Source organism: Hemicordylus capensis, chromosome 16 (assembly GCF_027244095.1).
Source record: "Hemicordylus capensis ecotype Gifberg chromosome 16, rHemCap1.1.pri, whole genome shotgun sequence".
Classification (NCBI taxonomy): domain Eukaryota; kingdom Metazoa; phylum Chordata; class Lepidosauria; order Squamata; family Cordylidae; genus Hemicordylus; species Hemicordylus capensis.
Window position 1 is genome coordinate 6,426,663 of NC_069672.1, and position 17,143 is coordinate 6,443,805.

Here is a 17,143-nt window from a genome sequence, read left to right on the forward strand (position 1 = left end):
ATCAATTTAGACCAAATTTGTTTTACAGCTTCCTCTTCCCCCCCTCTTAATTAGTTCCCTTATATTGTTTCTTCTGCATCTGCATAGTAGGAGGAATCAAGCATTAGCATTAAAGGCAAAGTGTGCCATCAATCAGCCCATGAAGCCTTTCACAGCATGAAGGTAAAGTGTGCCATCAAGTCGATTTCGACTCCTGGCGCCCACAGAGCCCTGTGGTTGTCTTTGGTAGAATACAAGAGGGGTTCACCATTGCCTCCTCCCGTGCAGTGTGAGATGATGCCTTTCAGCATCTTCCTATATCGCTGCTGCCTGATATAGTGCCAGCGGGGATTCGAACCAGCAACTTCTGCTTGTTAGTCAAGCACTTCCCCGCTGCGCCATTAGGTGGCATCAGAAGAGTATATCTAATACTATTCAGTCTATATTATTTAAAATTAGCCTTCCGGCACTCCTGGTCAAACCACAACTAAAATTTATAATTGTCCTCACATTGAGTGGCTGCTACTATATATAATTCACTTTCAAAGACATCTCACAAGTGAGTTGAAACTGAAAGCCCCTGATAGGACTGAATAGCTATTTCCGGTGATTCCACAGTTACAATTCTACTATAACCAAGGTGAGCTTTTTCTGAAGCATAGAAATTTGATACTGCTTTCAACAGTCTAACGGACCACTTAATTCTTTGGTAGCCTGAGTCTACCTCTGGGGCTGCTAGAAATTTGTCCATTGTATGCATGCCTTGTCCTTTTAATTATAATTCCAAGAATAAGGGCAAATGATCATTATCAAATGAGAGAAAGGCCACATTATTCAGTCAGTCACATGAAACCATAACATAATCTATGGAGCTAGCACCACACCCAAACCAATAGGTAAATTTGGCGGGGTGATCACTCCATATTGCTCCATTCAGCATGTGAAGATCTAATATACACACAAATTGCATCAGACGGTGGCCCCATCAGTTAACTTTAGTGTCCTTAGAGGCTCATGTTAGTAAGGGACTTCCTCATACAGAGGAGGGACACCACTGAAATGTGCATATAGCATCTCATGTTTAAGACCAATTCTAGCATTGAAGTTGCTGCCACTACTATTGCGGCATCGGGGAAGGTCTGTGACAGTTCAGAGGTATATTATTCTAATGCTAGCCAATGTTCCTGGGCTTGTGATTGTATGGTATGTGGGAGGAGGTAGTTAATAGACAAAATAACATGATGACTGAGATTGACTAAACATGTTGAGGCAATATGCCCACGTTGATCAAGCTGCTTAACACTAGCCCATAGTTTCATGGAAATAAGAGTGACCAATCCATCCTTACGTCTAGCCCACTCTCCTCCTCCAAAACAGAGCCTTCAGTCAATATTTTCCCATGCACCCATGTTTTGTGCAACATAACAATATCAAATAGTCCTAAATAATCATTGAAAGCAGGATCTGTAATTTCGCCAACCGGCAATGTTCCAAGAAAGAAACTTGAGAGAGCCATATTATACTGGATATCAACCAGTAGAGACTGTTGGAGATCTTCTATGTTCTATAAGATCCAAAGTAGTCCCCTACAAATCAGATTGTGAGAGGTCCTGGGGAATCGGGGAAAGTTCTTTGCTTATATTCAAAGATAGGTCAGAGGGCGGCGGCTGAGAACACAGTGGGGTAAATACTGCCAGAGCACCATTGTGGGCGCACACCAGAGACTGGTGTTAGTCAGTCAAGTTCTCCTGCAAGGAAGTTGAGTTTAGCAGGCCAGTATGTTGGGAAGGCACAACAGTGTTGTTTAAATCAGAATCTCCAAGGCCTACAGAGTAAAAGTTTCGATGGATAAGGTTTGTCTCAGGCATAACGCAATCAATAGCTTCTATCTCCACATTATCATTCAGCTTGAAGGCTGTTCATTGTGTCCCAAGCAGTTGTGTTGCTTCTGTTTGAGGCAACAGTACTATGAAGAGCATCATGACCCAAGGATGGTGCAACTTTCAGAAGCTGTACATTGTTTGACTTAGAAGAACCCTGAGGACATGTCTTGAGTTGTCTGTTTTCTGGAATGTCCCTTCAAAGAGTGGGTCTTGGAGAGAAAGGCCCTGAGGGGTTCTGACATCCCATGGGCATCTTGTAGGGCTGTGCTAAGGTCCTCCAGGTTAGAAACAAGGTTCCCTTTTGCACCTTGAAGACTATAAGAAACTCTTAACTGAGAGCAGGGGGAACCACCCACGTCATGTTCATTTGGTTATTACATGCTTCTCTAAAGAAGAGAAGGAGATAAACTTTGCATAAAAATCTCTGCTTGGACAGGGAGATTTAGGATATTTCACCCAGTCCACATTCCAGAGACGCACAAAGAATCCACAGTCAATGAAAAGAATGCATAGACTGTGAAACACTAATATTGATCAATTTGAACCAATTATGCAAATTTATATATAACACAGACACAAAAACACATCTGTATTACCAGTTCCCAAGATGATGCTAACAAGGGTAAAAGCAACGCAGAGCAAAAGAAGAAATCTTACAAGATTTTATATTTCATATACATAGGAAAGATTATTAGGCTTGTCTCAGTTTCACGTGCTTGGTTTATATTGTGTATGAGTTTGCACATAAGCAGTAAGGTACCCCTTCCTCCTGAAGCCGTTCCAAATGTCAAACTTTTATATGATTTTCCCCAGTATGGTTTCTATTATATATTAAAAGTTCTTCAATACGGCAAAAGCTCTTCGAAGCACTAATGTGGTTTCTCCCCAGTGTGGGTTCTGTGATGTATAGTAAGTTTATCAAGTTGTGCTGAAGCTCCTTCCTTATGTGCAGTGTTCCCTCTAAGGTGTGTGCATGTGTAAGTGCACAAAGGTTTTTTGTATGTGCTCAATTAATTTTAGATCCCACTTAGGTTGAATCAGGAAGGCCCCACTCTGAATGCGCACCCTGCCTTGATACTGCCACCCAGAACGTAACTCATTCTACACATAGATGAAAAAAGAGAGAGGACACTGTTTATGTGGTTTCTACCTAGTGTGAGTTCTACAATGTCTAGTAAGATCTCCACTGCGGCTGAAGCTCTTTCCACACTGTAGGCATTCATGTGGTTTATCCCCTGTGTGGATTCTATGGTGTAAAATAAGATGACCTCTCTGGCTGAGAGTCTTTCCACAATCCAAACATGTATGTGGTTTCTCCCCAGTGTGGACTCTATAATGTAAAATAAGATGTCCACTCGTACGGAAGCTCTTTCCACACTCCAAGCATGTATGTGGTTTCTCCCCAGTGTGGATTCTATGGTGTATAACGAGTTCTCCATTTGTGCTGAAGCTCTTTCCACACTCTCAGCATTTATGTAGTTTCTCCCCAGTGTGGGTTCTATGGTGTGAAGTAAGAGCTCCACTTGACCTGAAACTGTTTCCACACTCTAAGCATGTATGTGGTTTCTCCCCAGTGTGGGTTCTAATGTGTACAGTAAGATGTCCTCTCTGGCTGAAAGTCTTTCCACACTCCAGGCATTTATGTGGTTTTTCTCCAGTGTGGGTTCTACCGTGTATAATAAGTTCTCCTCTCGTGTTGAAACTTTTTCCACACTCCAAGCATTTATATGGTTTCTCCCCAGTGTGGGTTCTATGGTGGACAATAAGGTCTCCATTCTTGCTGAAGCTCTTTCCACACTCGAAGCATGTATGTGGTTTTTCCCCAGTGTGGGTTCTACGATGTCTACTAAGATCTCCACTCTGGCTGAAGCTCTTTCCACAATCCAAGCATGTATGTGGTTTCTCCCCAGTGTGGGTTCTACGATGTCTAGTAAGATGTCCACTCTGACTGAAGCTCTTTCCACACTCCAAGCATTTATGTGGTTTCTCCAGAGTGTGCATTCTGTGGTGTAAAGATAGATGTCCACTCTGACTGAAGCTCTTTCCACACACCACACATTTATATGGTTTCTCCCCAGTGTGGGTTCTATGATGTATAGTAAGTTCTCCACTCTGGCTGAAACTCTTTCCACATTCCAGGCATTTATGTGGTTTCTTCTTTGTCTTCATTTCCCACTAAGGTTGATAGCTTGGTTCAGAGCTGAAGCTTTTGCTTCGCAGGGGGCAAAGGCTCCTTTCTCTTTCTGGCTGTCTTATTTGTCTGATTACATGCTGAAAAGCAGATGATTCATTCCTGTTCTTCCATTTTGCTCCAGTGTTTATTCTCTGTTGGTCCCTCTTTCTTCGTATAGCAGCTCCCTCCACTAGGTTGCTGTCCTTTTTCCTCTCCCAACTGTCACCTGTTGGTAGTAAGAGAGAAAATTGATCAGAGCCTGGGATAGAAAAGGAACCATAAGGAGATCCTATTGTCATGAGTCAATGGTTTGCCTGTGTGTCTCTACCTTAAGAAATAATATGGATCTGAATGGCTTGCTGAAACTACTGATCTCAACCTGAGAATCTATGCATTTCCTTAATAGTGCCTTATGAAATATGGTTATTTCAGGTGTCCAAGTGGATCGGGATGTTTAGGTAGGCCTCCTTGAGATCAATGGATGCCAAGAAGTCTAGGTGATGAAGGGCTTCCGATACTGATCTCAAGGACTCCACCTGGAATTTCCTTTTCCATACCCATTGGTTCAGGAATGTTAGGTCTGGCATTGCCCTTAGAGAGCCATCTTTTTTCGGCACTGTAAATAGTGGGCAGACGAGAGAGTCGGGCATTCTGGGAAGCCGCACGATCCGTACAGTTCGGGAGAGCGGGCAGGAGACAGCTTCCCCCAGAGTCAACTGGTGCCTGTAGGGAGTGGAAGTGAGGATGGAGCTGGGTCCACGTTCCTGTATTGCGACCGGTGGCCAGCCAGTGTGCAACAGGTTGTTTGGGATACGCAGACAATGGGCTCAAACCAGGGTTGAATGCCAACAGAGGTTTTATTAAGCAAAGCTCAATAATAGTTTAAAGAGGATTACAGATCAAATGAAACTAAGTAACAGCCAAATAGTCATCTCGGAGAGACCATATGACTCCTGTATTGAAGGAGTTACACTGGCTGCTGATATGTTTCTGGGCAAAATACAAGGTGTTGTTTATAACCAATAAAGCTCTAAACAGTTTGGGCCCTGAGTATTTAAGAGAACGCCTTCTTCGTCATGAACCCCACCGCCCACTGAGATCTGCTGGAGAGGTCCGTCTGCAGTTGCCACCGGCTCGTCTGGTGTCCACTCAGGGACGGGCCTTCTCCGCTGCTGCCCCGAGGCTTTGGAATGTGATCCCTAGTGAAATAAGAGCCTCCCCATCTCTAACAGCTTTTTAAAAGTCTTTAAAAACACATCTCTTCACCCAGGCTTTTAATGAATATTGTTTCAATGGTTTTAATGCTGTTTTAAAATATTCTTTTAAAAATTATAAATTGCTGTCATGTTTTAAACTTTTCATTTTTGTTTTAACGGATGTTTTACTTTGTTTTTATTTAAACCGCCCAAAGACATATAAGTTGGGGGCGGTATAAAAATGTGTAAATAAAACAAACAAACAAACAAACAAACAAACAAACAAACAAACAAAGATCATAGAATAAAGAGAAGATGACAAGTTAAAGAGCAGTCCTACATCCCTGGTCCTTCAAAGACTTCACCTGCGGGGAGCCCATTCTCGCTGGACAGGCGTAACCCTATAGCGCCCCTCTGGTGTGCAGCCTGGGCCTCCGCAGCCTACACAGAACTCCAATTTTAGGGTGTCTATGTGTCTCCTTATATACCCTTAAACAGCATTCAGAGAAGGCTGTGGGGCCCCCTCCTACATCAACTGTATGCATGTCAAATTTCAGTACTTGATTCCTTTCATCTAACAGGGGATGAAGGGAGTAATGGGCTTTCTTATCAGCAAGTGTGTGATCCGATGCCAAGTGCATTCCAATCCTGGGCACAGCCTGATTCATCTTCCCCAGATGTTTTGGGACACGCTGTGTGTCAGGCAAAGTCTTTCATCCTTCCTAATTATTTTGGGATGCATTTCCAGTGCCTAGCTGTGCTAATTGGCAAGATGTTGGAGAGGAGAGCTGGTCTTGTGGTAGCAAGCACGACTTGTCCCCTTAGCTAAGCAGGGTCCACCCTGGTTGCATATGAATGGGAGACTTGATGTGTGAGCACTGCAAGATCTTCCCCTTTGGGATGGAGCCGCTCTGGGAAGAGCATCTAGGTTTCAAGTTCCTTCTCTGGCAGCATCTCCAAGAGAGGGGTGAGAGAGATTTCTGCCTGCAACCTTGGAGAAGCCGCTGCCAGTCTGTGAAGACCATACTGAGCTGGATAGACCAATGGCCTGACTCAGTATATGGCAGCTTCCTATGTTCCTATTTTCCTATCAATCCTGCACCTGGCCTGGGAGAGGCAGGGTCATTCATAGTTCACTTCTTCTAGAAAACACCCAAGCAGAAAGGCCTGAAATTAACATTCTATGTGCAGGAACGTATGATTATAAGTAGCATGCAACTATTAGCATGTGTAGAGGGCAGGAATGGGTTTCACCACTAAAACGCCTCGCCAGTCTTCTGCGGTGCCACTACAGTTCCCAAGGCACTGGGAATTGGACAACCCATGCCTGATCTTGCGGCCAAAGGGCGGGAGATTGGGCTGGGCTCTCAAGCTTGCTCCTTGCTTTGCTCGAACTCTGTGGGCGGCAGCTTGCGGAGCGGTTTCCCAGATCATGCCAGATTCTCACTCTGTGCTCCATTCAAACTAGGAGGACAGAAGAGCAACGGAGGAATATAAATAATATAAAGCTCGCTCGCTCTTCTTTTAAACAGGGGAGAAGAAGCTTTAAGGTGGAGAAGAGACACAGAAGAAAAACTCAAGAACAATTTAGTTGGTTGAAGGACAGAGGAAGAACTAGCTCACTATTGCATAGGAACATAGGAAGCTGCCATATACCGAGTAAGACCATAGGTCCATCCTGCTCGGTATTGTCTACACAGACTGGCAGCGGCTTCTCCAAGGTTGCAGGCAGTAATCTCTCTCCCAGCCCTATCTTGGAGATGCTGCCATGGAGGGAACTTGGAACCTTCTGCTCATCACAGAGCGGCTCCATCCCCTAAGAGAGGAAATATCTTACAGTGCTCACACTTCTAGTCTCCCATTCATATGCAACCAGGGTGGACCCTGCTTAGCTAAAGGGACAAGTCATGCTTGCTACCACAAGACCAGCTCTCCTCTCCTTAAAACAATCTGAAAAAGGAGCATAGGAAACTGCCACATACTGAGTCAGACCCTTGGTACATCTAGCTCAGTATTGTCTTCACAGACTGGCAGCGGCTTCTCCAAGGTTGCAGGCAGGAATCCCTCTCAGCCCTTTCTTGGAGATGCTGCCAGGGAAGGAACTTTGAACTTTCTGCTCTTCCCAGAGCGGCTCCATCCCCTATGGGGAATACCTTACTGTGCTCACACTTCTAGTCTCCCTTTCATATGCAACCAGGGGTGGACCCTGCTTAGCTAAGGGGACAAGTCATGCTTGCTACCACAAGACCAGCTCTTTGTAGGGCAAAAAGAGAGAGGTCTGCCTGGAGCCAACGCCAGACAAAAAGAACTGGGTGGGGTTAAACAACCCACCCAACCCCAGGCTCTTAAGGCTTTTTCAAGAAATTTGCATAGTCCTGCCTTCAAGTCACATGGAGAGGATAACCCATAGAGATGTCCTCAGAGGCAGCAGTGTTGGAGACCCCCTTACCCCAACATTAGACCCAGAGGTACCAACCCAGAAATGTGTAGAATTCTGGCCTGTGTCTGATTCCATTTTATTAAGAGATCTATTAATGCCATGACTGCCTCTGCTAACCGCTCTGTGAAGGAAGAGGCAATCCAGCATTGTATTGTGAAATGGGTACTCAAACACAAAGGCCAGGCCTGAGTGATCCAAATGCTAAAATCTAACCTTCAGATAACGTCTGGAAGAAGTGAGAAGCTGAGCTCTCACTTCCTCCTGCAAGGTCTATGTTAATCCTTGTCAATGATTGCTCTGCTCTGCTTACTGTCTATAGAAATTCCACTCTATATAAATGCACACAAAGAAAACACCTATAGATTTTTCTTATTTTATTAACACCTTTTAACACCTTCTGGGACCAGGCACCAGAAATCTGGGGACAAGAGAAGATGCCCATTTGCAGCTCAGAGATGCAGATTTGCTTAGGGCAAAATAGAACGCCCCCTCCCCCAAATAGTAGCTAACAGAAGATGGGATTGAGATCTCCCTGGACTGAGCTAATATCCTGAATAATTAAAAGACAATATCCTGAATGTAACAGTAAATTGTCAGCTTTTGGGGACCCAGGAAGGGTGAGGATATTTGGAATAGACTCTATGGAGATCAAAGGAAGATACAACTATAAAGAATGAGGCTTACTAGACAGAGTCAGCAATCTTGCCTAACAAGCATACTTGCTCAAGAGCTATCCCAGAGTTTGCTGCTAAGCCGCGGGGCAACAAGCAGGAACTCTGTCCATGGACAGGAATTGTCTGTGACTTCTGCTGTGCAGTGAGAAGTCAAGACTTCCCCAGCCATGGTGCTCTCACTCTTGGCCTCGCTCTGAGCAAACTGCCTGCTTGACCAGCCAGCTTGACCATCGTTCCCAAGCTCCTGTCTCCAGCTACAGCCTCTCTCCTTCAGCTGAAAGCCCCACCGCTCTCAAGCCTCTGCCCCTGGTAATATGCTGCCTCCACAAGCCTTGGATCCCTCTTCCCTCCTCCCTACTCATTACTGCCACCCCCTTCCTAAGCCTTCCCTCCCTTCTTCCTTCTTTCTCTGCTTCTCTCTAAATGTTTTATTAGGATTTGTTAGATAGCTGTAATTACTGATTGCACACACATATGTTAGTTAGGCACATTACACTCCACCTTGAATCGGAAACATGCTTTTTAATGTGGATTATTTTATCCTGATGAGCAACTTTCTATAATAAAGCCCACTGAACTTTCTGAGTGTGTCTCTCTCTGTCTCTGTTTGCGCGCCCAGATCCTACATGGTCACCATCTCCAAGAGCCAATTCAGTTTGTGTATGATGTGACTTTGCCTCTTATACAGAGCATATACAGAGTGCGAAACCAAGTGTAAGTTCACAACAGCAGCAGCGAAATAAAGTTTTGGCAGGGTGTTAAATCCACACCCTTACAAGCTCACTCCTTTTTCTATATGGCAGCTGAAAAGCAACAAACACAGAGCTCCTTTCCTTGAGGGCAAAGGTGTGGGTGTTTGTCCCAATGAACTGATTAAGCCAGAAGAACCGGTTGGTTCTTCTCAGGGTGGATCTAGAGAATTTCACACTTCATATCTAATGACTGTGGGGGCGGGCAAGGATCTTTAAAGAAATATAGTTTGCTTCAAATTACATTGGCTAACTATTGGCTAATTAGAGAACTGAAAGTTCTCCAAGCTTTTTATATAGAATTATAAGATCAATTAATAGATAAATTAGAGGTGAGTGAAGAAGGGGTTCACTAGGATTGGAGAGTCCCAAGTTCAAATCACGATATGCAGAGATGATATGATATGCAGAGAGATGATATGATATGCAGAGGTGGGATTTTCTCCACTACCAGATTTAATTTACATTTATATCCCACTCTTCCTCCAAGGAGCCCAAAGTGGTGTACATGGCTATGTTTATCCTCACAATAACCCTGTGAGGTAGGTTAGGCTGGGAGAGAAGTGAGTGGCCCAGAGTCCCCCAGTGAGTTTCATGCCTGAACAGGGATTTGAACTCTGGTCTCCCTAGTTCTACTCCAGTGCTCTAACCACTTCACCACACTGGCTCAGTCTAGGAGAGAATTTTTATTACATTAGGCAACTTGGATTCCAAGCAATACAGAAAAGAAAAATAACTTTCTGAATGTGTCTAGCTGTACTGGTCCTTACTACTCAGCGTGGTGTAGTGGTTAGTGAGCCAGCGTGGTGTAGTGGTTAGAGTGCTGGACTAGGCTCAGAGAGACCTGAGTTCAAATCCCCATTCAGCCATGAGACTTGCTGGGTGACTTGGGGCCAGTCTGGGCTCCACCGCTCTGGGCTCCTTGGAGGAAGAGCGGGATATAAATGTAAAAACAAACAAATAAAAATAAATAAATTCTGAGTACTAGCCACATCCTTAATAAGCATGTAAGTGTAGGAGCAAATTTAAATGGACGTTACAAAGTAAAAACTAAAGCATATTTAATGGATGTTACCCAAATAGGCATTTTAACTTGAAACAAACGCACAGATTGCAGGAATTCCTTCAGCAACATTTTTTAAGGATATGGTGACCAGAGCTGTACACAGTACACCAAATGTGGCCACACCATGGATTTGTATAAGGGCATTTTTTTTTTTAAATCACACCCCTTCCTAATGATTACGAGCATGAAAATGCCTTTTTTCCACATCTGCCATGCACTGAGTCGACACTTTCAATGCACTGTCTACCACAACTCCAAGATCCCTCTCCTGGTTAGTCACCAACAGCTCAGACGGGTGTCACTTTGCACTGAACTGCATTTGCCATTTTGTTGCCCAGTCCCCCAGTTTGGAGAAATCCTTTTGGAGCTAAATAAGGACAATTAATAGATAAATAAGGAGAAAGAAGAGAGAGTTGACTAGGATTGGGGAGACCCAAGTTCAAATCCTTCTCCATCCAGCCATGAAGCTCAGAAGACGACTTTGGGCCAGTCACCTTTTCTCATCCTAAGCTACCTGTTCCTCCCACACATAGATTCCTTCAACAACAGCACACAATCTGTCATAAAATCACTGCATACAATCTTGTTGTTTACAAGTAGCCCAGAGAGAGAACACGGAGTCCCTTCCTTAGCGAGAACAGCAGCATGCAATGATGCCAAAATAGAACAAATACACAGTCAACAGAGACTCTGAGAATGTTAGAGATGGAAGGGACACTGGAGATCTTCTAGTCTGACCCCTCACCCTGGGGTTCCAGCAACCCTGACAGATTCCTTTCCAGCCTCTGTTTGAAAACTTGCAAGGAAGGGAAGCCAACCACTGCCCAAGGCAGGCTGTTCCGATCTCCACAAGTTCTTACAGTTGGCACATTCTTTCTCTAACTCAGCTGAAATCTTCAATCAGGCCCTTGCCTTCCTCTTCAACTTCACTTCCCTGTTGTTGCTGCTAATACAAGCACAAATAATCCCTTTGCTAAGCAGGGTCTTAGCAAAAGTAGTCTCCCATTCAAATGTAAACCCTGGCTTGCATTCGAATGGGAGGCTATACGTGAGCTTTGTAAGATTTTTATTTTATTTTATGTTTACATTCATATTCTGCTCTTCCTCTAAGGAGCCCAGAGTGGTGTACTACATGCTTAAGTTTCTCCTTAACAACCACCCTGTGAAGTAGGTTAGGCTGAGAGAGAAGTGACTGGCCCAGAGTCACCCAGCAAGTCTCATGGCTGAATGGGGATTTTAACTCGGGTCTCCCCGGTCCTAGTCCAGCACTCTAACCACTACACCCAGCTGGCTTGCACCCACTTTCCATTGAGGAATAAGGGGCCCTTCTCTGGCAAAGCAACAACCATCACACACACACACACACATACAGAAATATGGTGTGGCTGGGTGTGCAATAGTATCCCAGTGAATTGATCTAGGGGATTAAGAGGGAAAAGGCAGTTTGCCAATGCTGCTTAGGGATGCAGCTAAGTCATTTCACATTCTGGATCTAATGACTGTGGCAGAGGTGCTTGACAGTAACGTGTGTAACTCCAAATTATTTTTGTTAATTAGATAGAGATGTCACATGCATATTTCTGTTGATTAGAAGCCACGTGCACTCCAATACAAAGCATGTCAATTTAGAAGCAATTTCAATGGATGTTACAAAGAAAAAACCCGAAACCTATTTAATTGATGTTACCCCCCCCCCAAAGGTCGTTTTTAACCTAAACAAAAGCACAGATCATATAATGGGTGATAATTTGTTCCAAAACAAAGGCACAGATCCTTCAGCACCACCACAGAATCAGTCATCAAATCACTGCATACAATCCTGTCGCATAAAAGTACAGAAGAGAGAAGTCATGGAGTCCCTTCCTCAGCAAGAATTGCCACATGCAATGATGCCAAAGAGGAACAAACCCACAGCTCACAAAGATTTATAGAATCATTGGACATTAGAGTTGGAAGGGATTTATTGTACTGCTGCATGTTTTTCCTATGGTTTTCTTTCTGGTTGGCTTAAGGCTGTAATAAAATTGATTCTGATTCTGAGTTGGAAGGGACCCTGGAGATCCTCTAGTCCAACCCCTCACCCTGGGGTTCCAGCATCCCTGACAGACGCCTCTCCAGCCTCTGCTTAAAAACCTGCAGGGATTGGAAGCCCACCACTGCAGAAGGCAGGCTGTTCCAGCTCCACCATTTCTTGCAGTCAGCACATCCTTCCTAATGCCTAGTCTCAGTCTTTCCAACTCCTGGTTGTAACCCTGCCCTCAAGAGCGACAGAGAACCAGTTCACTCCTTCTTCTGTGATAGACCCCATCTGATATTTGGAGAAGGCTACTCCATCTCTCCTTCGTTTTCTTTCCTCCTGGCTAAACACCACTCAAGATCATTTCTGTTGGGATTTATGTGTTCATACACACAGTGTCTTTGTTTTTGCCACTGATGTATTGTGTGTGTGTGTGTGTGTGTGTGTGTGTGTGTAGATAGACAGATAGGCAGGCCTGGGGTAGAATTTTGAATTCTCAAGTCAATCATCTGTTCTGTAGACCGATTGATCAGTTTGTATGTCTTACTGGAGACTTATTTTCTCTTAGGATGATATTTTACTGAGAGTAGGACTGCTGTAATCTATCTCTAAATTACAGAGATAAGTAATAAACCTTAGTCACTTTGTTCAATAAACTTATTAAGCCTCAGTTTCCACTCTGTTACACTGCTACAATTAACCACTCCAAAGTGCTATTTGATCATACAACTGATTTATTTATCATCATCATCATCTGCATTTTATATCCCAGTCTTCCTCTCCAAGGAGTCCAGAGCAGTGTACTACATACTTAGGTTTCTCCTCACAACAACCCTGTGAAGTAGGCTAGGCTGAGAGAGAAGCAACTGGCCCAGAGTCACCCAGTTAGTTTCATGGCTGAATGGGGATTTGAACTCGGGTCTCCCCGGTCCTAGTCCAGCACTCCAACCACTACACCACACTGGCTTGTCCCACCCCCGCCCCTCCTTATTTTCAATTTTTTGTATCCCTGAGCTGAAGCAAAGCCAACCAGCAAAAAGGAGAAAGTGTGTCGGGGGTGGGGGTGGGGGGATAGGAGGAGAAAAGAAATACATGTTCATTAAATATGAATTGCAAGAAGGACTTTCCTAGGATGAGATAATATTGGGTCTTTGTATATACTACTATTATATCATTTGTGTATTATTATGCATGCTTTAAATTTTGGTCTATGACCGTAAATAAATATGACATTGACAAGGAGGACTTTCCCCTTCCCCAACTCAACACGACCCGGTTGCTGAGAGCTTTGGAGGCAATCTGAGGTTGCAGAGAAGAGGTCTTGCAAACCCTTTCTCTCTTTCTCTCCCCATCCCAGCCCCAACCACGCACAGTTTTCTGCTCCTGACGGTGTTCCTCACAGCCAGCCGGGCAGTGTTCCCTCTAACAGGGAACCAGCCCTGAGCCGGACCGGGGGAAGGTTAGGCTTGACCTCGAGCCAAACTGGGCCCAGTCTGGCTGAAGGGCAAGCCTTTGAACTGGACCAGTTCGATGTTGAACCGGCTCAAGGTCGAGCCGGTTCACACATCCCTAATCATCTTATTCTTAGAGCTGGTGCCCCAATACTCTGAGACATCCCTGCTGGCCCCACACTGCAAGACAGTCAGTATGTCCTCCAGAATCACTACTCTGCCCCAGAATGTCTCTCCCTCCCTCGATCTCACAGCTCAGCATTAAGAACAAAATGCTTTTGCGCCCATGATATCCAAAAATACAATACTGAAAGTTGGGTTGAAGTATCGAGGAAAAGACTGGTCACTTCTGCAGGTAGCTATGAAGGGCTCCCATGTTCCTGAGGACATGAGAATCAAGTGGAAGACCTGGATAAATCCAGACCATATCCCAAAAAGATTCAAAAGCAGAGGATATAAGCCTGCACCACCAACTCCTTTCTCCCCCAAAGTCTTAGAACAATCCAATGAGTTTTTTGACACCACCTTTTCCCCACTTCTAGCTGAAGACGACATCATTAGCCAGCTCCCAGAAACGTACATTCTAACCTGTGAATACGATGTACTAAGAGATGATGGACTGCTGTACAAAAAGAGGCTAGAAGATGCGGGCATTGGTGTGACTTGGGAGCACCTTGAAGATGCATTCCATGGAATAGTCTTTGTCCTTGAAATTCCGGTGTTTCCTTTTTCCTGTGTGACAAGAAAACTTGACTTTGTAGTAAAGTTCATAAAAGGTCTTCATGTTTCAGGGGAAAGCTCTTTGGCAGGAGGAGTCAAAGCTTTCACCAAGGGAGGAGGAGGACTCTAGCAAGCCCCCTCCCGGGAGGACTGACTACTCTTCAGTCCTTAGGAGGCTCTCTCAGCCCTCCCTTGAGATGCCACCAGGGAGGGAACTTGGAACTGTTCAATGGGAAGTGGTTGAATGATCTGGGTATTTTTATCCTGGGGAAGAGAAGACCAGAGTCCTATTAAGACATGGACAGAAAAAAGCCCTGTTAATGGTTACAGCACCAAAGCCAGCCGGAAATCCACCCCACCCACCCACCCGCAATAACATAACTCACCCTCTCGATCTTGGTGCTCATGGTTACAGCTGCCTTTGTGTGAAGAGGGAAGAGCTGTAACTGTGAAAACAGAAGCTTTCGTGACTGGTAGCCAGGCTTGCCCATGCAGTGGCGTATCAGGGGAAACGGCGCCCAGGGCAAGCTCTGGCCCTGTAATGGTGCCCCCCGGCCCCCCGCCCCCCGGCCCCCACATACCTGTGAGGTCACGGGGGCGCCCCCCAGGCAGCAGATTCGGCGGTGGGTCGCCAGCCGAGTGCTGAGGGCATGCGGCGGCGATATGGCGGACAGTGGCGGCGGGTTATTCTGTCAACTGCGCAGGCACGCCTACACAGTTGGGAAGCGACGCCGGGCCAGGAGGCAGGCTCGGCATCACTCTGTCTGCACTCCTCGGTGCGGTGGTTGATCCGCTGCTGCCGCTCGGGCCACGCTACAGCCCATTGCCGCCACGCCAGCCACCAGTCACCGCCGTGGTGGCGGGCGATCCGGGGGGTGGGGGGAAAGCCACTTTTTGGCACCCCCCCCCACGTGGCCCGCTGGGGTGGCGCCCAGGGCACGTGCCCTGCCTGCCCCCCCCTATCGTTACGCCCCTGTGCCCGTGTAATGCTGAGCTGTGAGATCAAGGGAGGGAGTGACATGCTGGGGCAGGGCAGTGATTCTGGAGGACATACTGACTGTCTTGTAGTGTAGCAGGGATGGCCCTTTCATGAGGCAAGGTCAGGCAGTTGTCTCAGAGTATCAAGGCACCAGCACTAAAAAAAAAAAAAAGATGTGCCAACCAGCTTGACCTTGAGTCAGTTCAACATCCAACTGGTCCAGCTCAAAGGCTTGCCCTTGAGTCAGACTGGGCCTGGTTCAGCTCGAAGTTGAGCCTAACCTTCCCCCAGACCAGTTCAGGGCTGGTTCAAGGGTTCTAAAATAAATGGTCAGGGTGATTGTATGGTGGCCTCCAAAATGGCAACCATCATCTCTGCAAGGCCCAGAAGGGACCAGGATTGACCAGGGGAAGGCCGCATCGGAGAAGAGGAACCACTGGAGACCCACCCCCCATAGCTGCAGAAGCACCCTCTGTAGGCAGTTAGTGTTAAAACAATTTTTTAAAACTCTAAACCCAATGAACCAGCTCAATTGGAGTTTAGCTGGCGGGTTTGTTAGCTGTGCCTAAACCGAACATGACTGGTTGGGTTCGAGACGAGTTTGGACTCCTACTGAACTGAGCAATCCAATTTTGTGCACACCAGTAAAGATGACCGTGAGTAAAAACAGATGTTGTACTGCACTTTCACCATCAGAGCAGTAGGGGTGTGCAGAAAACCAGAAAACCTGGTTCGTTCAAATCAAACCAGATTTAAGCTGATCCAGGTCCGGTCCAGTTTTGTGAGCACCCGAACTGGCCTCTGTTCAGCTCAAATTCAAGCCTGGTTCAGGGGGGATTCGAGGCCATACCGGTAAAGTAGCTTTTATTGGACATGGATGTGGAGAAAGCCCTGTGTTCGGCGTCCTCATTTTAAGTTTTAGACTCCATTTTCGGAAAGATTGCAAGGCACCTGCAGACGGTATGTTTCCACACTTGACCATTTGGGGTTAATGGTTGCCATCATCACAGGCATTCAGAGTCATGGATGCAAATGGCGGAACAGTGTTCTTCTCTTCCCTTTGCCTGTGTGGCTGTAAGGATTAAAGAGCAGCCGAGGATTTCAGGCCATCGGTAATCCTGTTAGAGATTAGCCCAGACACCTAGAGACAGATTTCTCTTTGATGAAATATCGGATTCCTTTGTTCCCAACTAGGGCCAAGGTTCACAAGCATGCTTCTAGGCTTGAGATTCTGAATCCATCTCTTTTGCAACCAGGAAAATTGCCTCCTGGTCCATCTACACCTACACCAGGAAGTAGCTATGAATGCTTTGTGCTTTTTGTACAACTTCTTTTTTATCCTGACTCTTATTTGACTGCGAACCCTGTTCCTTTCTTTTACTATAATAAACTCAGAACAGTTATTTCTAGTGGCCATCAGTTGTGCAGCTGTGTTTGTACTATTCTTGTGTTTAAACCTGTGGGTTTCTTTGTTAACTTCTAGACTGCCTCATCCAAAGGCTCTGGGCAGTGCACAAGTTTAAAAACAACAAACAACAACAACAACGACAGAAAAATACCATTGAACACCATTGAACAAACACCATTGAACACACACTGCTTAAACCAATATAAAAACAACTTTAAAACAGTTCTAAAAATCCATTTAAAATAGTTAAAAACAATTTAAAATCCTTGGAAGGTCAGGCCAAACCCATAGGTTTTTAGGGCTCTCTCAAAGGCCAACCACAAGCCTAAATTACGGATATCTGCCTGGAGTGCATTCCATAGGCCAGGAGCAGCTACAGAGAAGGCCTGACTCTTGAGTTGCCACCAG

General features: G+C 45.5%; 1 protein-coding gene across 2 annotated transcripts; it reads right to left on the reverse strand.

Moving 5' to 3' along the window:
* Window positions 1-418: 418 nt before the first annotated feature.
* Window positions 419-14,315, reverse strand: LOC128338477 (zinc finger protein 436-like). 2 transcript variants are annotated; one of them, XM_053280978.1, is made up of 2 exons: window positions 14,217-14,315; window positions 419-4,261 (listed from the first exon to the last, which is right to left on the reverse strand). In XM_053280978.1, the coding sequence occupies exon 2, from the start codon at window positions 4,029-4,031 to the stop codon at window positions 3,327-3,329; it is 705 nt and encodes a 234-aa protein (XP_053136953.1). In that variant the 5' UTR covers window positions 4,032-4,261; window positions 14,217-14,315; the 3' UTR covers window positions 419-3,326. The 2 variants fall into 2 exon arrangements, with proteins under 2 accessions (XP_053136953.1, XP_053136952.1); XM_053280977.1 differs by having other exon boundaries at window positions 14,209-14,239.
* Between the last annotated feature and the right edge of the window lie 2,828 nt (window positions 14,316-17,143).

Coding starts and splice junctions, on each gene's coding strand:
- LOC128338477 (XM_053280978.1), bottom strand. CDS start 4,031: ATGAAGACAAAGAAGAAACCACATAAATGCCTGGAATGTGGAAAGAGT.